The following is a 26,308-nucleotide window of genomic DNA, read 5'->3' on the forward strand; positions in this document are numbered from 1 at the left end:
CTTTTAGAAACACACATAATTGTAAATATATAAAGCCTTTAAGGAGAAGATTCAGTGCATGGAAACGCTTTCCTATTACAGAGAATAACAGGTATATAACATACTACTCAGAAAGAGCTGCAAGGAAGTTTCCACCACATCCTAAACCCAAGTGACTCACACCATTCCCCCTGGATCCCCGTGCATTTACCATATTCTGCACAAAATTTGCAAAGAGATGGGTGCTGTAGGACATCTCTCCGCTTCAATCTGACAACTGAGTCAGGTATGCATCATCTATACATATAACACCATAAATATCTATAATATATAAATACCACTGCTTATCCTAACTCTAGCATCCATTTTCAAGGTAGTATCCTCTTCACCTCACGCTCCTGACTGATGTGCTTTGCATCGTTGTAAACAGATTCAAATGCTTGCATACACACACTTGAAAATCCCACCATTGCTTGAAAGACATGAGGGAACCCCATCTGCAGGTTATTCAAGGTCATTGCCCTGGTCACACTCACTGACTTCTCATGCTTGGTCTTCTCCTCTTCAGCCTTTGTTCGCAGCATCTCCACTTTCACTCGTTTCTCTCCAACCGGGTCCTTTCCAAAGGATTCACGCATTGAAAATGGACCATACTTGCTCTCCAGGGATCTAAGCTCAGCTGCCTTCTTCTCATACTCCTTAAATGAAGACTCTGCTTTCTTCTTTTGCTTATGTTCGTCACTTTGTTGAACAACAATGGCATGAACCACAGCTAAGAAGCTCTTGATTCCCTCAGATGCCACTTTGTCTGGAATCCTCTCAACTGCTTGCTGCCATTCTTCACAAAGTGAGTAAATTCCAGATTCCTGAGTAGTTCTTGAAAGAGGGCTTGTGCTGAACTGAAACAGGCTAAGGCGGAGCCAGCCTGTGAGAGACTGGACATAGTCCTGTTGAGCCTTAACTAGACTGCTGAAGGACTGGAGCCACTGCTGAACTTGGAGCTCAAGCTGGAGAGTTGCTTGCCTGTGAATCTCAGATGTGGGTTCACTAGATGGCATAATGTTGATGTATTTGAGCTGCTGAACTATGTGTGTCTGAACCTGGTGGCTCTCGTACATGCTTCTCCACATGCACATCATCCTACAAATCAAGAAAATTAGAGTGAGTGCTATTTGTTGCATTGTTCATGCATGTCTACTTGTCCATCCACAGATTTACGTAGTCCACCTAAAAAATGAATAAGAATATCAACATAATATAATCCTAAGGAATTCTACATTTGTACATTTGAATGTCAAATTTCAAGATGGCATTTTGGATAACTAAAATCTTTCAAAAAAGTACAAATATTTTAGCTAAAGCTCAACGGTAAAGCCAGATTAGCAGGATTTCAAAGACATCAATATTGCAGAGCGGTAAAAGTTCTGCTCAATTAGGCACCCATAAATTTGGTATGCATACACTCCAAGATATATTGCACTTGGGCCACAAAAGTTATGTCTTAGGAAGACAGGAAAGGCAAAAGGAATGATTAGAAGAATAAGCTTGATTTTGAAGACAAGCTGAGACCCACTCTTGATTTTCAAGAAAAACTGAGACCCACTCAATCAAAGAGATTGAAGTTTGGGGTCATAGCTCTCACTATATTGTACTTAGGGTCTGTACTACTTCTGTAAAGTATTTGGTAATCGCTTGTAGCTATGGCTTTTAAGCCAAGGTGATTTTGTCTAACAGTTCTTTGGTATAAAACTTATAACACCTTTTTACCAGCCTTCAAATAAATCTTATATAGAAGAATCAACTTTTATTTTACAACTAGAGTTTCTTTTTTTCTTTTTTCTTTTTTTTTTTACTACAGCACATCAGTATGAAACAGACCTATAACAAAGATGGTGTGAGGTCATCTTTACAAACAAAGCTACTGAGGGGCCAGGAGAAGCAGTTACAAAAGGATTTTTTGTGTTGTAAAATAAGCAAATCTTAGGAAGTAATTAAATATGAGGATGGACTTCCACAAGAAAAGTCCCAAGTTCTCATTTATCAATGTTACTGGCAACAATACAATATACATTGAAAAAAAAAACAAAAAAACATTTCAACGCAAGAAAAAGAAAAAGATCAAAGTGAAAGCAGTCAGCAAAAGGATGCCTGCTCAACAATAATAATAATGCTTTACGAATGGACTAAGTGTAGCTATTCTCTTCACTAGTTTCAAATGTAAGAGTAGCTAGACGAAGCAATAAATTCTTCTGCGGAGGCAATAAACTCAGATGACTCAAAGGATTACATGCTACCTAATCATCTAGTACTAGTCATTAGAATTTCCCCAAGAAGGAAAATTGATGGAACAAAGTCAAATGATCTCATAAGCATTGACCCTAGCTCACAAATGCCAATTTTCACGAAATGGTTAAGTAGATGAACAAAATACATATGTGTGTGTGTGTAGATTTTTTTTTTTTTTTTTAAATCAGTGGCATAAGAAGTTACGAGAAGACTAACCCTTTTACAAGATCAAGGAGCTGAGGATAGAGAACTGTTTCTCTAACTTTGATGATTTCTGCTGAAATAGTTTCAATGGCCTGTGAAGAAACTAGCATTTGGGACTCAAGCTTTTCAACCTCCTTCCTGGTCTTCGCAGTCTTCAAATAGTCAGCCCTCCTAGCCTCCATTCTCCTAAGCTGGCCCACCTTCTTCTCATGCTCTTTCTTATAAGTCTCACAGTTCTAAAACAGGCACAGAAAAAACCAAATCAGTCTTATGGAATATGGATAAAACTCTTTCGACATTAAATAATAATAATAATAATAATAATAATAATGGATAATACACATTTCCCACCAACCCTCTTTTTTGACTCATAATCCAAATCTTGTACCCCATTCTTAGGCCCCAAAAGAAAAGAAAATAGTCAAAAGCTTAGATTTCTATTTGCTCATTATAAGCACAAAATTATAAGTAATTGAAACTAGGACAAGCACTCTACTAACAAAAGAAACTGTTCAAGAAAAAAAAAATGCAGATTGATCTTTACCTTAACCTCCATGAATAGTTTCTTTTCCCATGCATAAAGCCTCTCCACAGTACAATGATGGCTATCATTGATAGCAGCCCCAGCACCGGCGTCAACCTCACCCACCCTTACTCGATGTGTGTTCATTCTTGGAGTCACACCCCATGTCCAAGATGTTGGATTCAAAGTGCACCCATAATTGTAAGCCTTATTAACTGCAATATATAAATTAAAATATCTATTACAACAGCACAACATGCAAATCACTCTAATGAAGAAACTAAACATATGTAAATTAAGGACATTGTTGCTGAAAACTTGATAACATGTAACAAGAAAAATCAAAGGAAAAAAAGCAAGATACCTCCTTTAGTATCAGTAGAAAAGCCACGGCTTGAAACTTCTAAAATTGCAGAAAGCTCAGCGCCAGCATCAGCTGCTTTGAGAAAGTAATCATCAACTTCCTTAGCAATCTCTCCAAGATCCTTTCTATTTCTTGGCACAATAGCAAGCTCAGTACTCCCACTGACAACAGAAGAAGAGGGGGGAGCCGTCACACACTCTGACCTGTTCATTGCGGCGTCGGACATTAAGGCTTCAGCCTCTACATCCTCCTCCCAGTACTCTTCCTCAGTCGCAGACAATGGGGAAGCCGCGGGGACAAATGGGTCCCAGAAATCCCAATTCGAAGAGGACGGAGGTGGCGGCGGTGGAGGCGGCGGCAGAGGAGATGCCATTGTGGATGATGTCCAGGTGTCAGAGCAGGGACTGAACGGTACTGGGCGTGGAGGTGGCGGAGGCGGTGTTGTTGGTCGGTAATTATAATGTTGCTTGTGAAGAGAGGTTTCGTTGGTTGAGAACTGAAGAAGAGCTGAGCCAGTGCCGCGAAGAGAGCGAAGATACATTGCATGTGAAGCTGACAGAGCTTGTCTTGCATTCACAAGCTGCTTCATGTATCTCTTCCTCCCCTTGCATCTTGTCACTGTCTCTTCTTTCTCTATTCTTGAATACCAGCACCCCATCTTTCTCTTCTTCTTGTTCCCTTTCGTTTCCTTTTTTTGTTTTTTAATGTGCTTTTAAGACTTAAAACGAAAATAAATAAATAAATAAATAAAGCCCCACTAACCCAAATGTCTAAGCCTTTCTCAAAAAATTACTGCCAAAATGAAAATATATATATATCACAATCTATTAAAAAAAAAAAGAAGAAGTTTTTGGTTTCTCGGTTTGTTTTAATCCAATTAATATGAACGTACCTGATTAAGATCACGAGTTGCTGCTTCGGCCTCTGAACAAGCATTCACCATCCTCGTGTGTGTAGAGGCTAATAATACTAAATGTGTCAAAGCATTGGATTAATCGAAACACTAAAGCAGCTCTCTTTCTTCTTTTCCAGATTTTTAGTACGAGTCACTTCAATCACTGAGCATACTGAATCTATGCAAATATTGCTGGCAAAGCGTCCATCTTTATTACCTCTAATAACACTGTTTGTTTCACTCGTACATTTACAAAAGTAGAGTAATGGCTGTGCATGCCTGTATCGTGAACCAAAAAAAAAAAGAAAGAAAGAAAGAAAATTATTACTTTGTTGCCATTTTCGTATGTTATCAGAAAAGCTTTTATTTTTATCAATGGTGGTGGTGGCTGGTGAGTGGTTAAGGTGGTGGAAGAAAAGAAAGAGAGAATAGGTGTGGAGAGACGGCAGCGGAGTCCAGAGACAGTGAGAGCCTTGGACAGAGAGCCAGAGTAACGCAATGCCCAAATATATATATTTGAATTTTAGAGACGATTTTGCCCCCTACAAGTACTTTTCTATTAATTAATAATTATAATTGCAAGCCCTCGGTGAGTTGAGTTGAATGTCCAAGATTCAAAACCAGGACAGCTCAGCCATCCCAAAATCTATGATGTTGATGTCAGATGGAGTGTTCTCTGTCGTAGGCTGTCGGTCTCTCTGATTTTTTTATTTGGATAATTTTGAGGGTGTTAATTGTAATTTCGTCTCATTTCATATTTTAACAGCCACATATATATATATATATGTGTGTGTGTGTGTGTGTGTGTGGAAATTTGTTTCAAATTTAGGGGGGTTTCAAATTTTTAATTTTGAAGTGAATGTTATTTTTTGTGCTGCAGTTATTGCCAATTAATCGGTAAGCTTCTTGAGGATGTGTAAATTGTAATGTGTTATGGTGATGAAAAGTGAAAACGATTGCACTTCATTTTTTATTTTTTTATTTTGAAATGTAGTTATTATTATTGGATTTACTTAATGCATTCTGAAAATAATTATAGAGACAAAACAAAATGACAATAATGGACCCCTTTTTTTTTTGTTAATTGATCAGTATTCAAATATGACCTTGATAATGACTACACAAATGACTTTACAAAACCTGATTGCAATTCTCTCTTTTTTTTTATTTTTTTTTCTTTTAATTTGATATAAAATTATTTCTTCCTTTAAAAACTATTTTTTCTTACAATTTTTCCTTTTCTTTCATTTGTTAAACCAAACATTCCATTGAAATAATAAGAGCTATCTTATCTAATCCTTCGCCTGTTCACATATAAAGCAACGCCTTGCAAAAGTTGGGATGCATTGGGAAATAAATCATATATTTTAATTGTTTGATTTTATAGGTACCTGTGACGGCGGAATCTAACCAAGGAAGAGAAAGAGCGGTTAGGGTAACAAGAAGTAACTAGTCAGTAGTTACTTTTATTTTACAATTTATTTATTGTTAAAATCCTGCTCCTTTTTTTTTTCTTTTTTTTTTTTTAATAATACTACTGTGATATCTGCATTATCAATTTTAATGACACTATAATTCGAAGTTTGTCGAGATTATTCTATTCTTGATGCAACTTATTTAAAGCTCGACATCACGTGTTCAAATACTCAACTCTGTTTCAATAATTTTTCTATCTATTTCATTCAATTTATTGAATCCATATGTCTTTTGATTTTTTTAGTTTTATTTTTAGATTTTGTCTAGTTTTGATTATTAGATCTACTGGTGTCATGTTTTAATATAAATATCAGACTTTTACCTAATTACTTACATGGTTATATGTAATTGCTGCTAATCGCGTATTGCTTAGAAGAGATTCCATTTTTTTTCACCAACAGAACACAGAGAATTGGTTTGGAAAATCATGGTGGGATGAAGGAATTGTCCTTTACTAACGACACAGCTAAAAATCAAATAGATCGAATCCGGATATCTTTAACTTTAACAAATCACTCATAGCTGGAAAATTGAAATATAAAACCCAAATTATCACATGGGACTGTAAGATCACTGATTGCAATGCATCATGGTCCGCACTAGATAGAGATCATGTCTTGGGTAATGTAAGATGCATGCATGGTGGGTTACATATGATCGGATGCCGCTTCATTCTCGTCTCTAATTAGGGAAAAAGACTCTTCGAACTCACCAATAAGCACTGATGATTTCATTCAACGGGAGTAAAATTCAAAAAAAAAAAAAATTAATGCGGTGAACTTGTAGTGTGATTTTTAAAAACTTCTTTTAAATGTTTATAAATGGGTGTAAGCTTCAAAAGATTTCATATTATGAGGTAATTGAATTATCTTAATATGCTCATAATGTAATAAAAATAAAAATAAAACACCTAAACTCTCAAAAGTTGATGTCAATACACAAGTAGGCCCTTAATTATTTAAGAACAAGTACATAGACATTGTTCATACTATTTATTCATTAATCTTTTTTTTTTTTTTTGGTAAAATCGATTTCATGTTGATGCTGATTTCAAAATATAAAGTCCATATGCCCGTAAATAATTAAAGAAATTACTAATGAAACTATGAAAGAGAGCACGGATGTTTAATTTTGAAACGTAAGGGGTCTAAATCGAGGGAGTAGAATCATCTATTAATATGAGCTCTCTTGATCTTTTACAAATATAATTACATTCATATTTTATTGTTAATATATGATTATGATTTAACTATTTTTATTTTTTAATTTATTAACCACCATTCACGTTAATAAAATTTGCTCCAAAAGATCAGGAGAGGATCCTGATCGGACATTAATAATAAACCAAAAATTGATATATGATGCTTATATTTAACTTTAAAAAATACGAATTTTTGAATTTGGGATGCATCATTGGACAGCCCAAGGATTTTGATTATAATTGGGCTGGACGGATAATCTCACGGGGTTCAGATCTGAAAGCCCCAGTTTGCGTCGGAAAAGTGTGAAGAAATTGTGGGCCCAAAGTAACGATAGTTGGTTGGTTGCAGATAACGTGGGAAGGTGATCCGGGGGTTCGTTGAGGTCCGAAGTTCAATAAAAAGAGGACGACCCATCTCCCAATCACGCGCGCTGTCACGACAAATCTGTAAACTGACGCATTAGTTTGTATGATGGTCGAAAGGTCCACAAATGCGCGCTTTCATCAAGCACGTACTATCCACGCACCCCCTAAAGCCGTAAAAGTGAAAACCATCCCATCCCCCCTTCATCAAATAACTTCCAAAACGGAGTAGCCACTAGCCAGCAGCCCCGTTTTTATCGACAAATTAAACCAAGGCTTCCTTTTTAATCTTTTCACATTTTTTGTGTACCAAGTGTCACGTGCGACGGTTGGAGCCGAAGTGTTGAGCAAATTTTATAAATAAGATCGATCTCCAAATAAATGCATTCATGAGTTTCAATATTTTTTTTTTTGGCTTATATTATTATAATTTAAAAAACAGACAATACGCTCGAGGAAAAAAAAAAATGAAAAACTCGAAACTCATACCCTAGTAGAAAGCAGACGGTGAAAAAGTACATTTTAAGATTTATTAATTGTGCAACATAATAATATTTATTTATTTAGAGTATTTTTTATTTAATATTAAAATAAGACAAAATCCAATGATATTTGCCAATACAATAATAAAAACACGTTTAGCATCCTATCCATGCCCATTCCCTCCGTCAACAGTAAAAGAATTTAAAAAAAAAAAAAATTCTTTACTTTCTCTCTTCCTTTTATCTTCTTCTCGTTCTCCAATCAATCCCTTCCCTTGCATTCTTGCATTTCATCTTTCTTCTATATATGTAGATATATAATAAGTCGTAAAGAAAGTCGATTGAATTGGTCATTTTTATTTTTTTCTCAAAATCAAGATAGTGAAAATGGTGGGAAGCATCGCAATTGATGCAGAGTACTTGAAGGAAATCGAGAAGGCTCGTCGAGACCTTCGCAGTCTCATCTCCAGCAGAAGCTGCGCTCCTATCATGCTTCGCTTGGCGTACGTAATATTCTTGCTTTCTTTCTTTTTGGCACTTTCTTTGGTTGACTTGAGAGTAATATCAACGTGCAAGTTTCCTAAAATTAAGCGTCGAGTTTGTTGCATGTTTCATGGATGAATGGTACCGTACAGGTGGCACGATGCTGGAACTTATGATGCGAAGACAAGGACGGGCGGACCTGATGGCTCCATCAGGCACGAGCAGGAGTACGCTCATAATGCTAACAATGGTTTGAAGATTGCTATTGATTTATGTGGTGAGCTTTTAACTATTACAGCTCGCAACAGGTTTTTGCTAATAAGTTTGTTCAATATGTTTTGTAATTTTTTGTTTCTGGGCTCTGTTTTGGTAACAGAGGGGGTGAAGGCCAAGCATCCAAGGATTACGTATGCTGATCTTTACCAGGTATTCTTTTTTTCTTTTTTCTTTTTTAAAGCAAATTATGTATAGAAACTAGTATCGAAGGTAACTGGTTGATGTAAATAACTATTACTAACTGAATATAATTGGCTAGCTTGTGACAAGAAGAAATCATTTAGTACCTCATGAAATCCTTTACTTTTGAACTGTATTCTTTTTGCATTCTTAGCTAGCGGGAGTTGTTGCGGTTGAGGTCACTGGAGGACCTGCTATTGACTTCGCTCCTGGAAGAAAGGTAATGTTAGAGGAGAGAGATATCAAATTACTTATTGATTACATTGTTCTTTCTCATTACTAATCCTGTTTATTTCTTCAGGACTCGTCAGAATCTCCTGAAGAAGGGCGTCTTCCTGATGCCGCTCAAGGTTTGTCGTTCAGATTATTTAATTATTTGCACTTATTTCTGTTAATTAAATTTCTCAAAACATTCATGTTTAGCTTTCCTTTTGAATTTCATGGATACCACTTGCATGTGTCAAGTTTAGATAAGAGAGAACTGGGTTAGACTAGATAGGTCCCTTTCTCTGTTTTCTATCATGTGTCCTCAAACCAGTCTTTTAAATTTTCAATCATCATTAACTGGGGTGCTTTCCAGCCCTGAAAATCCAATCTGCATGAACACTCATCCTTTGACACTTCTGCTTATCTGATATCAGATGCAAGTTTCCCCCAAAATTTAACATGTTCTTGGTGTTGGAAATTTTGATTATGACAAGCCCTGTAAGCAGTAGACTTAAGAATATGTAATAGTTTCTATTATTGCTGACAATAGTTTCAGTTGCACATTCAATGGTTAATAGACTATACTCTCTTTATATAAAACTATTTTCCAGGTGTATCCCATCTGAGGGACATCTTTTATCGGATGGGTCTATCTGATAAGGACATTGTGGCACTGTCTGGAGGCCACACACTGGTAACTCTTATCCCTAATTCAACTGTTTGGTTAATTCTCTGCTATGATTATTAATTGTACAATTTTTTTTTTTTTTAAGAAATTTCTTCATTTATTTTTTGTAGGGAAGAGCACATCCGGAAAGGTCTGGTTATGAGGGACCCTGGACAAAGGAGCCTTTAAAATTCGACAACTCTTACTTTGTGTATGTTAAATTCTTTGACGGTTTCATATCTAGTTGACTTTCATTTATTCATTATAAAGCAGTTCAGATACACTTGTACACATGTTATATATGCATCATTGACCTACTAATATGGTGATCAGGGAGCTTCTGAAAGGGGAATCAGAGGGATTGTTAAAGCTTCCCACGGACAAGGCTCTACTGGAGGATCCTATGTTCCGCTACTACGTGGAGCTATATGCAAAGGTGATGAAATTCTGGAAATTACCTTGCGCCTTGTGATCTTTCTAAACTTTGGGTGGTTTTCAATCTTTTTACATTTTTATGGCAGGATGAGGATGCATTCTTCACAGATTATGCTGCTTCACACAAGAAACTTTCAGAGCTAGGCTTCAATCCACCTTCCTTGGGTTTTAAGGATGCTGTGAAGAACACTGCATTGTTGGCACAAAGTGCTGTCGGAGTCGCTGTTGCTGCAGCTGTAGTGATTTTCAGTTACTTTTATGAAGTTCACAGAAAAACCAAGTAAAGAGGATGAAAATTAATCAGCTCTCATTCAAAACAACCTTATTGGAAATTATTCAATTAAGTGTGTTTGAGGAACTTGATTAATTGCAAACTTCCATTCTGATTCGAGAATAAATGATAGTTTTTATATGAATTTTCTCATTTAATATGCCTATGCACCTCTAGAATCAGGTCTGAGCCCTCAAGTATGCGTCCTCGCACTTGGCATTTAGACTGCTATTTTGTCTTCCTTGGGTTTTAAGGATGCTGTGAAGAACACTGCATTGTTGGCACAAAGTGCTGTAGGAGTCGCTGTTGCTGCAGCTGTAGTGATTTTCAGTTACTTTTATGAAGTTCACAGAAAAACCAAGTAAAGAGGATGAAAATTAATCAGCTCTCATTCAAAACAACCTTATTGGAAATTATTCAATTAAGTGTGTTTGAGGAACTTGATTAATTGCAAACTTCCATTCTGATTCGAGAATAAATGATAGTTTTTATATGAATTTTCTCATTTAATATGCCTATGCACCTCTAGAATCAGGTCTGAGCCCTCAAGTATGCGTCCTCGCACTTGGCATTTAGACTGCTATTTTGTCTTCCTTGGGTTTTAAGGATGCTGTGAAGAACACTGCATTGTTGGCACAAAGTGCTGTAGGAGTCGCTGTTGCTGCAGCTGTAGTGATTTTCAGTTACTTTTATGAAGTTCACAGAAAAACCAAGTAAAGAGGATGAAAATTAATCAGCTCTCATTCAAAACAACCTTATAGGAAATTATTCAATTAAGTGTGTTTGAGGAACTTGATTAATTGCAAACTTCCATTCTGATTCGAGAATAAATGATAGTTTTTATATGAATTTCCTCATTTAATATGCCTATGCACCTCTAGAATCAGGTCTGAGCCCTCAAGTATGCTTCCTCGCACTTGGCATTTAGACTGCTATTTTGCCTTCTATTGATTTCTTCGGGTCAGAGATTCTTTCTCGTAACATATAAGAAAGAAAAGGGAACTTGACATATTGATTGAATTCAGTTTATGAGAAAGAATCCCTCATGGAAAACAGATACAGAGATGTGGGAGTCTGTCGATTCTATCTCATAATTTCATCATCATGTAGAAGTGAAGAAAATGAGACATCGATCTTTTATTGAAATGTGCCTTAATTTAGGCATTACATAAATAAATTGAGTGGATATATAAAGAAGTCATAAATCTACCATAAGATATACAAGTCCTTCCACAGCTGGAATTGGAGTCAAGGAGAACAAGTTTATCTCCAACCTAAACGCTATATAAATTATGAAATTCAATTATTAGTTAACGTAACAACAATTTAATTAATTAAAGTATGTCAGGCTCTTGGACTCAAAGAAAGTGTAATATCCTGGAAAACCTTCAGCCTCTTATCAATCTTCTTCTCAATTATCACCGAACTGTTGTTGCTGGCTTCAGAGCTCTTCCCTGGTTGTTCATTTGTTGAACCTAGAACTGCCGCTATAATGGCTTCTTCAAAGTCTTCATCGTCCGGCAAAAGATACGAGAGTTTGTCCCCAGATTCTTCAGATGATTGAGATAGCCTTCTTGTCTTGTTTTCTGGTTTCTCAGGTTCCATAGCAAAAGGCCTGGTGTGCTCTCCCACATCGGGCAGTCTCATAGAGTTAGTTGCATTACCAGACCTTGTTCTCTTCAGACTCTCATGATATTGATTCCCAATTGGGACTTTTACAATTTGCTCCTTCACAAATTTGGATGAATAAAATGGCGGTGCATCAATGTTCCATGAGTTCCCAAAAGGAGCAAGTTGTTGGACACCTCTTTGCTGAGCAAGAACAGTTTGATTCACAACTATGTTGGCGTTGATGTTCTCATCAGCAAAATTTTCCTGAGTTTTGATTGCATTGGCTGTAGGAAAAAGTTTTTTGACACTTCTATGCTTAGAAAGAACAATTGGATTCACATCTACATTGGAATCAATGTTCTCATCAGCAAAATCATCTCGAGTTTTGATTGCATTGGTGGTGGGTAAGATGTGATCTTTGCAAGGCTGAGGCTGCCAGATTGATGAAGAGCCAAGGAAGGCGTCAAAAAGCCTGCTTTGTTCAACCCGGTCACCCCCTTTATTCATCATTTCCGACTCAAGATCTTTGAGCATTTGTTGTGCTCTTTCATAAGCTTTGAGATGGGAATCAACTCCTCTGGGACCGTCGGCAACTGCTGGTTTCACTCGCCGCAGAGTTTCTTTAGCCTCTCCAATTCTCCCTTGCTTCATCAAGCAAATGCCAAGATTGCACATCTTATTGTTATCAGGCGCAATTGAAAGTGCCCTTCTATATGCATCTTCTGCTTCAATATAGTTGTTCTGCTGCATTAGTGCCCATCCTAAATTTCCCTGGAACAGAAAACTCTCTCAAATTCTCAAGCACTCATTTCATAATCATTTAAAATAAAACAATAAGGCCAGCGAATTTTCTCTCACCAGTAATCGCGTTGCCTCTTGTTCCACAGAGACTTGAAACTTCTTGCCTTGCGACCTGGCTGTCTTCGTGCGCTTGCCGTTGAAAGCAAGCCCTTGTTGAATCAAATACAGCTTATGCTTCAAAAGTGCTATTTGGTCATCCAATCTCCCACATCTCTGTGCACAAATTTATCCATAAAACCAATCAGTCAAAGCTCGGTACTTGCTTAATCCAAATAAGAACAAGTAGTATAAAAATGGGGAGATTTCTGCAGACCTTGTAAAGATCCAAAAGGATGTTATCGAGAGACTCCTGGGCTTGATCCGAACAACGGCTGCGCAATGATTTGATAGCTTCAATGGCTTCTTCAGCCCGATTCTGTTGCTTCATCACAATTGCCATATCTTTCAATGCGCTATCTACTCTATCCCCAGCATTAATGGCAGCCCAAAACAATGGTATCGCCTTCTCAGGGTCTTTATCCACCAACTAAAATCGACCCAGCACAAATCCTATCAATAAAGGTGAACCAAAAGACCACAATAAAAAATTGCATATTAAAAGTTTAAAACCAATTTTAGAAACTTGCCTGCACATTTTTAGCTCTGACATAAGGAGTGTCACCAACTGGGACTTTGTGAATGGCATGAAATGAGTCGGACCGGGTTCTTGAAACACCAAGTGGCTTCGCCGGCGATGAAGGAGCCGATTTGGTTGGCCGGAAACCAGGAGGAGCATTCCACATCTCTTGCAGCATCTTTAAACTAGTAGTGTATCTTTGTTAATTTAATTTAGTCTAAAGATGAAGAAGAGAGAATTAAAGAGATTGGGATTGAAGAAGAGAAGTGGAGGGAGATTTAAGAGACGGAGAGGCAGAGAATGCAGAAGAGGAGTGTGATTTAGAGAGGTTTTTCTGGAGTACTTTTTGAATTTTCGACCGTTGTAGTTACCGTTTTCCTACTAGCCGTTGGCGTAGACTCTCTCCAATCATATACTCGCTCGAATAACAGGAATTTTCAAAACCACCCCTGATATTAAGCGTAATTGTTCATTTACTAAATAGTTTTTATTTATTATTTCCACTAACGTCACATCATACGACGTCACGTTCTTCGTAAATCAGAATTCACACCAATAACTCCATTCTGCTTCACATTTCCTATTTTTCTTAGGATACGTCGGCAATTAAATTTTCATTTTGCTCTAAAAATTCCATATAATTCTTTACCTACTATAAAATGTTTTGAAATGTCCTTAAAAATATGAAAAATGTTTGGTGTACAAAAAGATGAGAGAAATTTATCTTCTTTCTCTCTACCCACCCACTTTCTCTCTTCCCTTTTCTCTCTCTCTCTACCCTCTCTCTTCCATTTTCTTCTTTATTTCTCTCATTTTTCTCTACACCTGATACTACTCTAAAAATATATATCAAAAGCCAACACTCTTTTGATGATATAAGTTACTGATAATATTTTGAAGGTCAAATATTTATTTGATCACACGATGTCTGGGTGGTGTAAGGAGGAGTTTGAGTTGTTATTAGATTAAGATAATAAAAAAGTTAAAAAAAATGTATGTAAGAAAGTTTTACGGCATGTGATGCAATTAAATAAAATACATGACTAAATTCTAATTAGATCTTAAATTGGATTCTCATCGTAAATTAACATAATCGTGCATTAAAATAATTATTAGAATGAGATCTATAATATTGTCTAAAAATCTATTTTGTGTGTGTGTGTGTATGAATGTATGTATATTTGGGGTATAAATTTCAACTAAAATTGCCCTTAGAGACACTTACATTTTTTTTTTTTTTTTGCTTAACCAACATTGCCTTATTAACTTCTCAGATGGAAAATATAGGCTTTTGAAATAATTCATTTTTTTGGGGTCAAATTCAATTGGTACCATATTGAAAATACAAAAATATTTAAAATGTACCGCCTAACAAAAAACAACAACTAATATACTAAAGAAAGTCAAATTTATGATATTTATTTATTATAAATGATTTCAGAAAACACATTTGTTTTTCTTTTCTTTTTTTAAATTTTCTTCAAATGCCAATATGTTAAGATTAGGTGAATTTTTTTTTTTTTTTATAAACATTATTTACCAGACACATTCAATAGTCTTTTGGGGAAAGAAATAGTTTTGGTTACAACTATTAATAAGTCTGTAATTTTGTACAACTTTGTTCTGTTTCGATATTATTATTTTTATTTTCTGGGGGGACGAGTTGGGCTTTTAATAACATGTTTTTAAGTTTTAACATAGGAAGCTGATTAATTTGGGGCACCATCATTAATCCGCTCCAAATCAATTGGACACCAGTGCTGCTAGTAACTCTCATGGGCCTCGTTTAGCTGGCTAGACGACGCCGTTTTCCTTGGATAACATGTCAAATCAGGTCGCAGATCCCGTGATAATGCGCAAATTATGAAGAAGATAAGTAGTTCCAATGTAATTAAGAACACCAAATGCAAATTGTATGGCTTTGTGGTTGCTGCTAACATCAATGATGGTTGCTTGTTGCAAATTTGTACCTTTTCCTTTTACATATATAATCTCCATTCCTAATCGCCCAGTCAAAATATATATACTCTCTTCTACTTTCTCAGTCTTTTACAGGATGATGGCATGAGGTGTTTTTTAATTTTCGTACTAGATTTTGAGGATTAGGTAGGCTTTATTCTGCGCCATTAATATTAGTATGTTATATTTATAGTCATGTTACTATATCATGCAAGACTTTAATACGGTGAAGCTGTGAAACAAATCTTCATAATAACACCATCCGTGTTTAGTTTCTCATTTGCAGTTTAAGACAGTATACTAGATGTGAAAAGAGTGCTAGTTTTGGTAGAATATCATTCAAATCCTGTGGGTTTCCAGTGTTTGGTACAGTTCCATGTTAAGACGATTTGATGATTCTTTGATCCTTCTGTAATTTTTGTGCTTCTTAGTTCCCTCTCTGTTATCTTTACAGAGGATAAAAAGTGAGTCTTGCGTAAGAATCCTTTGACTTGAAGAAGAAAGGAGAATATATATTCACAAGCAACACTGGTGATTATATATAAATTATATGTTCTCGAGCAGTACTTTTATCTAAAAGTTTGCCCAAGATAATTAAGTGGGTGAAGTTGTTACTTCTGCACCCTGCAATCTGTTCGGAGCTGCTGTATTTAATTTAATTTATGCTACATATTGAAAGCATAAAATTAATATCCTCATTTTTTTCGTTTAGCCGTTAATATTTATTTATTACCGATCTATCAATAATTGTTTGCCGTTTGGTCTAGTGCTATGATCCTGGCTTTGGGTGCGAGATATTTGTTTCGCTTCAGGATCAATTTCGGAGAGGAAAAAAAAAAAAAAAAAAAAAGAAGCCCATCCATTGATTTATATTTGACATGTATAATATTTTTAACTCCGAAATTAAAAGCCGCAACACCTCAGTCACAAACATATACTCAAATATTATTATGCAATTTGGAACTAAAACCCACCACCGTGCATATATAAATCATTAACACATGTAAGCAACCAATGAATTAATTCAGACCACTCGAGTCAACTCGGATATTATGTGGGCAATATTATCATATTGCGTAAGATTAATAAGAGTCTTGTAAGACCAGTGGCAGTGGAGCAAAGCAATCTTTAATTTTAATGGGAGCCTTGTAAGACCAGTGGCAGTAGGGCAAAGCAATCTTTAATTTCTCGCCGTACAAGCAGTGAAAAACAAGCGTTTCAGTACCAGTACTTATCAACGTCAATGAACCCTCTTTAAGGTTATGTGCAATTGTTGATAAGATTCATGATTGAAAGGGCTCATTCCACCGCAGATACTCAGAACATATCAAGGAAAAGATGTGCCCATCCTGTGTCTCAAAAGATCATCACATGATCAGGAGAGGATTTTGGACAGGGGAAGAGGATGAGAGACTTAAAAGTTTTATCTTACTAAATGATGAAGAGGGTGGCTGGAACTGGGAGGATGTCCCAAGAGGTGCTGGCCTTCTTCGTTGCGGCAAGAGTTGCCATGATCGATGGTTCAATCATCTAAACCCTAATATTAGGCGTGGTGATTTCACTCTAGAAGAAGATGAGCTTATCATCAATCTTTGCCGGGCTGGTTCAAAGTAATTACTAGTATAATTTTATTTATTTATACTTAATATATATAGTCTGTATATTAATGTTTTATTTAAAAATAAATAAATTTAACATCTATTAATTTCTATTAATTTGGTTGTGATGAAAGAAGAGTTTGAGATATATTGTGTTTTGTTTTTTATTAGGTGGACTAATATAGGCCTACTTTTGCCTGGGAGAACTCATAAAGACGTTATGAATTATTGTAAGACAAGTTATATGAGGTATAAGATGAGTAATCGAGGTGTAGATCCTTTTGCTAATAAGCGACCGAGAAGGAAGTCATCAACTGCCTCATCATCTGCTTCTGCTTCTAAAAAGAAAAACATCATTCAAGAAGAGTCTACGTCCAAAATTCCGAAGAACCAATTGGATGGAGAAAAGAGCGGGAAATTGGATCTTCATCTCTCGCTAAAGACTCCTAACTAAATGGCAATCTGCACCTTTCAGATTAGAGAATAATGAAGAAGCCTCTGTTAACATGCATTGCGAGCTGGATATTAATGGAGATTGTACACGCTTCACTGGTTCTGTTTCTCTAGCTAGTGTATAATGATTAATTCTAATCATTAATCTGAAAATAATTTCCATTGTCTAACCTATAGAAGCTGGAAAAATGATATTGCATGTTTGTTGCATATATCTATGAATTAATAAAGGTTGCGACTTCTAATTAAGATGATGTTTCTTTTTAGAGATTCATACTCTTCTAGCGTACTTCTTCATGTAAATTTAAGACATTTAACAGATAAAAAATGTAAAAGAAATTAACTGATCAAGGCTGATAGAATAATATCTTTCAATTTACATGATATACAAAACTGTTTTTGTTAGAGTGCAATTTATGCACTAGTTTTGCATTGTTTTCTTCCCTTAATATTGATGTTTTGCACTTAATAATAGTGATTTACTTGTATTTTGTTTTTGTAGGTGCAATCCTATTGATTGATGCTAAAATTGAGCTACAAGATGATGTTTGAGAATGATTATTTTCCTGGAAAAATTATGAGGTTCAAAAGAACTTTGTTGATAAGGCGTGGACGCGTGCTGTCAACTAAGGGCCTGCAGTTTTTATTTTAACATGTTTTGTTTTTTTGGTTATTTTTGTAATTTTGAATTTAATATTTAGATAATATTTTAGATATTAGTATTTTATTTTTGGAAAAACTCTATAAGAGAGAGGAGACGTGAAAAACAAAGGAGATGAGATTTTTAAAGAAAAAGAAAACCCTAAATCTAAATTTTTCTCTTCTCTCTATGAAGAACTAAACCTATTATTCTGGTTGAAGGTTAATAAAGCTTTGATTCATCATTACTGTGAGATCTTTCTTATGCTTTAATTGTTTTATTACTTTTTGGGTATTTATTTATTCTCTAAATTATTGTCATGATTATGTTTGTTAATTAGATAATTGGCCACTATTTAATTATCAACTTAATCTATTGTCAATTAAAAGATTTATCGTATGAAGATTTTAATGTTTGTGACAAATAGCATAGCAGTACGTTGTGTTATGAGAATAAACAATCTAATTTAAATGAACAATCGTATGCGTTTGTTGATTAGGATTTGAGTCTCTCTGATTTTTCAGGTTGTCAATTGATTAAATCCTATAATCGTATCTAGGGTTGTCTATTGATTAGGAAAATAACTAATGGTCGTACATTAGTTATCGACTAGTTAAGGTGAGATTAGTTATTAGAGGGTCTCAGTTGTTATAACCGGTCTATTCATAAGTAGTAATGATTTATATTTGAATCAATGATCAGTAGTCGAATCAAGTTGAGTTGATTCATTCAACCAAAGCTTTTCCCAATTTGAATTACAATTTGAATTTGCATTCTTATTATTTTAGTTTGATTTTTATTATTGTCAACAATTCCCCCATTTTGCATTTTACATTTTAAAATGATTTAAATAATTACCGATCTCTGTGGACACGACCTTGCTCAATCATTATACACAATTTATTTAGAGTAGGTATTTATTTTTGCTAGCTTCGACAACCATCAGTTTTACAATTGTTTATATCAGTGCTATATTAGACATTTCTATCTAAATATACATAATTACTATATAGCAATAAATATTGAGACTTAGAGCATCCAAAAGGCTCTTCAAATAAGATTTTATTACTTATTTGAAGAGACACATCAGTATTTAAGACTCCAAAAGACACTCTAATTAAAATTCTTTAAATAAGAAATAATTCTCTCTCTTCAATTTTGTAGAATTGCTTTCTCACTCTTCAATTTATATTTTATTATTTTTTATTGGAGAGAGAGGGAGAAGTGCTTTAATTACCATTTTTTTCCTTTAAAAAAATATTTATTTGATTAAAATAACATTAACTTATTTATATTTGAATAGTCTTTTGAAGAATAACATATTTTTTCACTCACATTTTTACCACATAGAGAAGTAAATAGATATTTGAAAAATAAAATTACTAGTCTTTTGTAGATGCCCTTATAATCACCCAACTCAATGGTTAGCATTGAGCCAGTATATATGAAATTATGCATACAGTAGACAGACACACAGATCAGCCGTATATTTTGTTAATTGCCATGCCAAGCATGCATGTATGTATAGACAAATTAATTACGGAAAAACTATTCTTAACATTAACTATGACTATCAGATAACAAATTAAAAACTATGAAAAAGATTCTGCGCACGAGACAAAAACCCGTACTTATATTTTGGCATTTGCTTGCTTTATCCTGAGCACAAACATGATTTGCAGGTCGTTAGGTCACTCTCACGGGTTGTATTTAACCATGCCCTACAATTCTCTATCGTCTATTAGGTCGCTAGCTAGATAAATAGATAGATAATAACCTAATTAACTAGCTAAGCTGGTAAGGTATATATAAAGTAGTTTTCTGGTACATGATTTTAAAGTGTAGGAAAAGTTTAGAAAAACTTTAAAACTGTGAGATTTAAGAGGTTTAAAACTTAAAATGCTTAAACTGCACAGTTTATTTATTTTTCTAGACTTTCCCACACTTACACACACACATATATGTATATCCATAAAAACATTGTGGAGATTTAACTTTCTTCCTCAAATTTTAGTAAAGACAATCTCTTCTCTTTTAAAATGTGAGTGGAGTCGACGTCCTTCGAATATTAAAGACATTCCTCGAATATTAGAAATTTGAGCAATAGTCTCATTAATTTATATATATTTATTCAGTTTTAAAATTGTCATTTAAATGAGCAGCCCTCATGAATACATGAATACTCCATTATAATGCTAAGGAAGCTACATACAATTAGTTTGTTGATGCCGAAACTTAGATACAAACATTAAATTATCAATATTTTTCTGACTTGCAAACACATTAGGAGAGGCATTAAAAGATTAAGTGGGGGCGCGTCTTGTTAGTTGCTCATAAGGCCTTGGTGTCTGCCACTTGTCAAACATATGCCGATCGATTTGGTTATTGCATGCCCTGCTCATACTTGTCAAACTTATGGAGTGGTATCCACGAGTCCATGATCTGTTAACAGGGTTCTCTTGGCTGGATTTTAAGCTGAATTTGCGAAATGTGAATATCAATACCTGCTCAAGCAAGCAAGGTATATTCAAATATTTACTATTCAATAACATAGTTTTGTCCTCACTTCGAACATTAATTGACAAATGTAAAAGAGCGCTGTACATTTTATTGAGGTTTCCGTACGTTTAACAGTGGCCTTAAACTGTTAAACTGGAAGACGAGTAGGAGTAGGTGCCTTGTAATTTAAGCCAAAAATATAAATAACTTTGCTAAATGAAATGAGTGATTTTGTGGAATGCACCAACGCGGCTGTACGTGTTGACCCAACTGCAGCCAATGCAACTGTGATAAATGAGAGAGATGAGATGTGCCATGAGATTTACCGGAGCAGAGACAAGGATCTTTTCAATTAAATAAAAACAAACAGAGTCTAACTGCAAGTAATGCTTCATTTCTTGTGAAAGTTCGGAGAATGTAGAATAGTCATGAATGATTAGTCTTATCATACGCATGATTAATTCAGTAGTTATCTCTCTTTTGGGTATAATCTAGTCTAACATACATGTGAATGAGAACAGAACGAGCTGTTGTAGTTATAAAATGAATGAACATAATAGATAATACTGTTTCCTTCTATCTGATCTAGAAATTGTGTTCGAATTGTTTCTTTTTTAGTTCAATTTTTTATAGCTTCTATAGATCTGATAAAAGCGATTTCTTGTCAATTCAATAATAGGAGACATGCCAACTAACAAAATATTAGTTACATTTGAAGTCCATTCTGCAGTATGCTAAATCTACCACATCCATGGATACTGTTAGAATATATGAACATTACTGATATAATAAATGTGACCAAACAAAGTTATGTGACAACAGGGAGCTGCCCTCATGTTCTCTGGGAGACTCCATTTGCAGCTTTACAGAAGTTAGTGCTCAGATTGTTAGATCGCCGGTCATCTCTTTTCTTTTAATTGTTCTAGGGTTGAGGCCTTGGTGTCTGCTACTTGTCAAACATGGCGATTAGGTAATTATAGTCTTGCTTCGACAATATTAACCGTTAGAAAGTTTTTCTTCCTTAAAAAAAAAAAAAAACTGTATATTTGGGATTACGATGTATTCAATTGATGACTTGTTTGCGATTCTTCTCCCTAATTATGTGCCTGTCTTTTTTATTAGACGCGATTGATTGTTATTATGCAAGAATAAATGTATATGTAGTTAAGTTTAAATTCTATATCGTCACTAATCCACATATGGTGTAAGATTTTCAAAAAAACACGGTGATCCAAATTCATAGTTTCATAGTAAACATGCACTCAGACTGCATCCACGTTACGCGTGTCATTGTCAAACCGCTCTTCAAAAGTTAAAATAGATAAGATAGATAATCGTATTCGTATTTCTTCTAACTCTGCGACAAAAACAGAAGTCACGCAATATTTTGAAGACACATGAATGCCAATTATTCAACCTTCATGTTGGAGTTGGGCTTTATTGTACATTTCTTGCGGGATTATCATATATCTAATTAGTTGTACTTTATGTAATACTTTAGAAAAAAAAAAAAAAAAAAAACCAAAAACATATGGATATATTTTTCTGACTTGCAATGCAGACACACGAGGAGAAGAAGTATTAGATGGGTTTAAGTTGGGGCAGGTCTTGTTAGTTGCTTATGAGGCCTCGGTGTCTGCCACTTGTCGAACACATGGCGATTAGGTTATTGCCCCGCTTCGACTTATCAAACTTATGGGACTAGTAGTCTCCATTATCTGTATTAGGAATTATAAGAAAATCTGGATTCAGCTCGCTTCCACAAAGATAAGAAAGATTTATATTTTTCAATCGAAAAAGATTTAGTTTTATAATTAAATTGTTATTTAATCAAATTTCAATTGAAAAATATATAAGTTAAATTATTTATTTAATATGTAGAAGCATAATTAACTCTATAATCTTCATTGACTTTGAAAAATATGTTAAGAAATTAAAATAATAATAATAATTATTATTATAGAATATTGTAATGAATTGGTTTACCTTAGATTTTTATTTTTTTATTTTTTATGTTTGATTTATGTTGTGAAATTTTTATTTGTGGATTTATGGAGTTGTTGTATATTATTTATGTTGAATTGGCGTTAAATTGTTGAATTATACTTGGATTTTATTTGATATTATTAAGTAAATTATTGAATTTGAACTTATTTTTGAATTTATTATTATGCGAATACAGATATTCAAAAAAATATGCACATATATTACTCGTATCAAGATCTGCATATTTTTTTGTGGATAATGATGCAGATCTGGACATCAAAATTTCAACGTGGATTCATATTCGAATGCACCTACATCGAATCTGGATATGAATTTTGCCATTCTTAATTTGTATTGGTGGGGTCAAATTAAATAATTTCTATGTACCTCAAGTCTTTTGACTAGAATTTTAGCGTAATATTTCCCCCTCAAGCAAGATATATATATAAATATTTACTATTAATCAATTTGAATTTTTGAAAATTTTAAATAAGATGTTAGCAAAAGTGCGCTTGTGCGTACAATTCACTGAGGTTTCAGTTTAAGGCCGCTGTTAATTATGCAAAAGTTTCTAAGTAATCTCATGGTAATTAACTCTACCGACCTAGCTGAATCACAGACACATGAATGCCAATTAATAAATCAATCTCAGCCGTCTGTTATTATTATTATTATTATTCTTTTTTAAATTTTAAGCGCACTCTTGAGTTTCAGCAGAATTATTGACCTGGCCTCTGGGATCTGCTTGCTTTCCACTCAATGCCGAACACTTTATCCTGATTCCTGAATCTGATCCTCTTCTCATCTTTCATTTTTTTCATATTGTTGGCTTCCAAGAAGCAAGCAAATGGGAATGATGAATGAACGGAGCCCATAAAAACACAAAAACAAACACGGCTCTTGAGTCGTGAACCCCCACGACAAGATCACTCTTGTGGTCCACCACCACTATATATGGTCCATTTTTTCAGTAGAGTAAATAGCGCGTAACGTTGTACACAGTATTATTATACATAGTCATTAAATTAAAAAAAAATATATATATTTCATTGTAAAATAAATTTATTAATTTTTATCTTTATACACGAGTATTGTCATTCTACTTATCAACTGTAATTTTATGTGCAAATATCGTTTATAGATAATATTTGAGTGATGATTCAGTTTAAAACTCTTATATAAACTTATTTTGTACAAACTGATACGGCATCAATTTATTGGTTGAATGAAAATATTAAATAATGACAAATTTTATCTTCTTGTTTTCTCACTATAAACAGTAAAATATCGTTTCGCCTCCGAGAATAATTAATTCAGAACATATTTATGTTTTTTTTTTTTACCATTTTCCTCCCAAACCAAAAAGAAGAACATTACCTACCAGTCCTAGATGCATTGCCTCTAACTCATGCGTGAAGGTTGCCTTAATGTGTAAACCTTCTTAAGTTGATGGCAAAATATGTTGGGTTTGAACTAATTTCATAAGCACAGGGAGAAAATTTGGCTTTCATTCTTGCAATTTTTATTTTTAATTTTTTTTAATGCATTGATTCAACTTGTTAGTAAAGATTTATTGTCGTCGCGGTTACTATATCTATGACCAACAGATGGTCAATTCTTAATAATCTATCGAGCATATTTGTGTTAAATAAATAAAAATTGGGGATTGCAAAGTATGTAAATTACTAATTAAAAAAAAAAGAAGCTAAGATCTATCCCCCCTCATCACACACATGAATTGGGATAAATATATTATCCAAAAAAGATTCATGGACTTCGTCGTTAAGAAACCAAAAAAAAAAAAATTAATTAATTATTTGGCCACAATCCGATGGATATACTTTCATCAACATGATAAGCCAATTAGTTTGGGAGAAAATTCAATAAAATGGTACAGATTGAATAAAAACAATATACGAAGAGAATAAGTATGATATTTAACTTTGCTATACAAAGTTTCAATTTACGAAAATTGAAGACAAAAAGAAAAAAAAAAAGATAAAAATACATACTGTCGTAATTTTATTTTTAAAAAAATACAGTATCCGTAGAGAGATTTAAATAATTTTGTTTGAGATCTTGATTACTGGCATTTTTACATGACAATAATTCACCCAATGAATTTCTTATAAGATATTTGATGTCTTTATTACAGTAAATTATCACAAAATTAAAATAAAAAAATATCTTTCAGATGAATAAAATAAGGAAAAGATCCATACGATTACCCATTCGGGGGGGAAAAAAACATACTATTACAACATTAAAAAAAATATTCCATGAAATCGAGGGTGAAAACATGAGTACATAATCTAAACTAACATCGATTCTTAAAAGCAAAAAGCTTAGAACCTACAAACATGAGTACAAGATCTAAGCAAACATGGATTATTAAAAGCAGGTAAGAACTGGCTTCACAAAGAGTAGGTGGGCAGTACAAGCTAGCGATCGATCCTACCAAGATAGAAATCTTACATCTCTTAACGCGATAAGGCCAACATAACGAGGAGAGCCATGACCAAAACAGGAATAAATAGAAATATCATAGGCGGTGGTGGCAATGGCGGCACTACCAGCGGCAACCATAGAAGTAAAAACGTGCATATAGACATTACCCCAAAGGCAAAATACTTGTCCATCAAATTTGCAAAGAAGTAGCTTGTCGTTGATTTAATTAGCTCACGTGTGAGGGTTTCATCTTTATATAGAACATAGATCTTATGATTGGATAATAGTGTTAAAGAAATTATCCCACGTCGATTTAAAATAGTTAGGTTAGTTATACATGTTTGAGGTGTATAAAATTCTCTCTCTCTCTCTTTTATTTACCTATCTATCTATCTATCTATATATATAGCTTAATAGCTACATATATTCTATTTTACTATTAGACTATATATTTTAATAGTTTTTTTAAATTTAAAAAAGATCATGTGTCTAATTTATATTCAAAAGTTAAGTCGAAAGTTCAGAGTGCCTAAACTTTATTATTTAATTGAAGATTAATTCTCGTCTGATATGAGATAATGTCTTTAATAATTTTCATCACATGCAATCCGGTTAATAAAATAGTATGAGTCTACTCATATATAAATTTAATTATGAAATTACATAAAACTCCATAAACTTAATTGATGCTAAATAATAGTTGCTCAAGAGTCAAGAATTGAGGGTTAATTGATTCCTGCCTAATGAAACAAGTTGAAAACATACCAGTTAGAAACCGGCAGTCACATACATAACAATGAAAAGACAAGTCTAAAGGCACATCAATGACAACGGCAATTATCACATTCCACTCGTCTTCGTTCCACTCAATGCCACAAACCTTTCTCTGACAAACCATCTTTCATTTCTTTTTCTTGTTTTTTTAAATTTAAAAGTTTTTCTTTTTTAAGCTGCGAGGTAGCTTACATGCAAAAGAGAATGAAAGGAAGCTCACAAAACCAAGGAAAATTACAATTTAGGTACCCAATTTATGTAAAATGACCACCGTGTATCTTGACATTTTATAAGGTAAGTAAAAATGTTATCATCATAGTCAATTAGGAAAATTTTTTTGATATATATTATTTTCTAAAATTCTAGTTACTTCAACTAAAAACTTTTCAAAAAACAATATATAAAGAAGATAAATTTTATTCTTATTAATTCATGAGCACAAAAGTTCAATTCATTACAAGTATTTGAAATATGAGAAAGGAAATAATACAATTGATATAATTTGAAACTAATGACTGATAGAAAAATTGAGTGAATCAATTTTTCTTAATCATTAATTAAGATGAAAACAATCAATCAATCATTTGATTGATTGTTTTCTTTCCATCAATGTTGTTTAATTTGATTATTA

At 34.0% G+C, this 26,308-nt stretch overlaps 4 protein-coding genes across 4 annotated transcripts; 2 read left to right on the plus strand and 2 right to left on the minus strand.

The window, feature by feature from the left end:
* Positions 1–258: 258 nt before the first annotated feature.
* Positions 259–4,034, minus strand: LOC18037348 (nitrate regulatory gene2 protein). The gene is made up of 4 exons (XM_006425350.2): positions 3,357–4,034; positions 3,014–3,207; positions 2,482–2,705; positions 259–1,119 (listed from the first exon to the last, which is right to left on the minus strand). The coding sequence occupies exons 1-4, from the start codon at positions 4,012–4,014 to the stop codon at positions 348–350; spliced, it is 1,848 nt and encodes a 615-aa protein (XP_006425413.1). The 5' UTR covers positions 4,015–4,034; the 3' UTR covers positions 259–347.
* A 3,938-nt stretch (positions 4,035–7,972) lies between these two features.
* LOC18037637 (L-ascorbate peroxidase 3) lies at positions 7,973–10,433 on the plus strand. The gene is made up of 9 exons (XM_006425351.2): positions 7,973–8,276; positions 8,409–8,533; positions 8,633–8,682; positions 8,867–8,932; positions 9,014–9,062; positions 9,531–9,613; positions 9,718–9,797; positions 9,920–10,022; positions 10,108–10,433. Exons 1-9 carry the CDS (start codon positions 8,161–8,163, stop codon positions 10,303–10,305), a joined length of 870 nt encoding a protein of 289 aa, XP_006425414.1. The 5' UTR covers positions 7,973–8,160; the 3' UTR covers positions 10,306–10,433.
* Positions 10,434–11,364: 931 nt separating this feature from the next.
* On the minus strand, positions 11,365–13,606 carry LOC18037426 (protein POLLENLESS 3-LIKE 2). Its single transcript, XM_006425352.2, has 4 exons — positions 13,331–13,606; positions 13,018–13,230; positions 12,762–12,917; positions 11,365–12,674 (listed from the first exon to the last, which is right to left on the minus strand). Exons 1-4 carry the CDS (start codon positions 13,496–13,498, stop codon positions 11,637–11,639), a joined length of 1,575 nt encoding a protein of 524 aa, XP_006425415.1. The 5' UTR covers positions 13,499–13,606; the 3' UTR covers positions 11,365–11,636.
* A 3,011-nt stretch (positions 13,607–16,617) lies between these two features.
* On the plus strand, positions 16,618–17,331 carry LOC18036081 (transcription factor MYB32). The gene is made up of 2 exons (XM_006425353.2): positions 16,618–16,889; positions 17,049–17,331. The coding sequence occupies exons 1-2, from the start codon at positions 16,618–16,620 to the stop codon at positions 17,329–17,331; spliced, it is 555 nt and encodes a 184-aa protein (XP_006425416.2).
* Positions 17,332–26,308: the final 8,977 nt, after the last annotated feature.

The sequence above is a fragment of the Citrus clementina genome, unplaced genomic scaffold, assembly GCF_000493195.1.
Source record: "Citrus clementina cultivar Clemenules unplaced genomic scaffold, Citrus_clementina_v1.0 scaffold_7, whole genome shotgun sequence".
NCBI classification, from domain to species: Eukaryota; Viridiplantae; Streptophyta; class Magnoliopsida; order Sapindales; family Rutaceae; genus Citrus; species Citrus x clementina.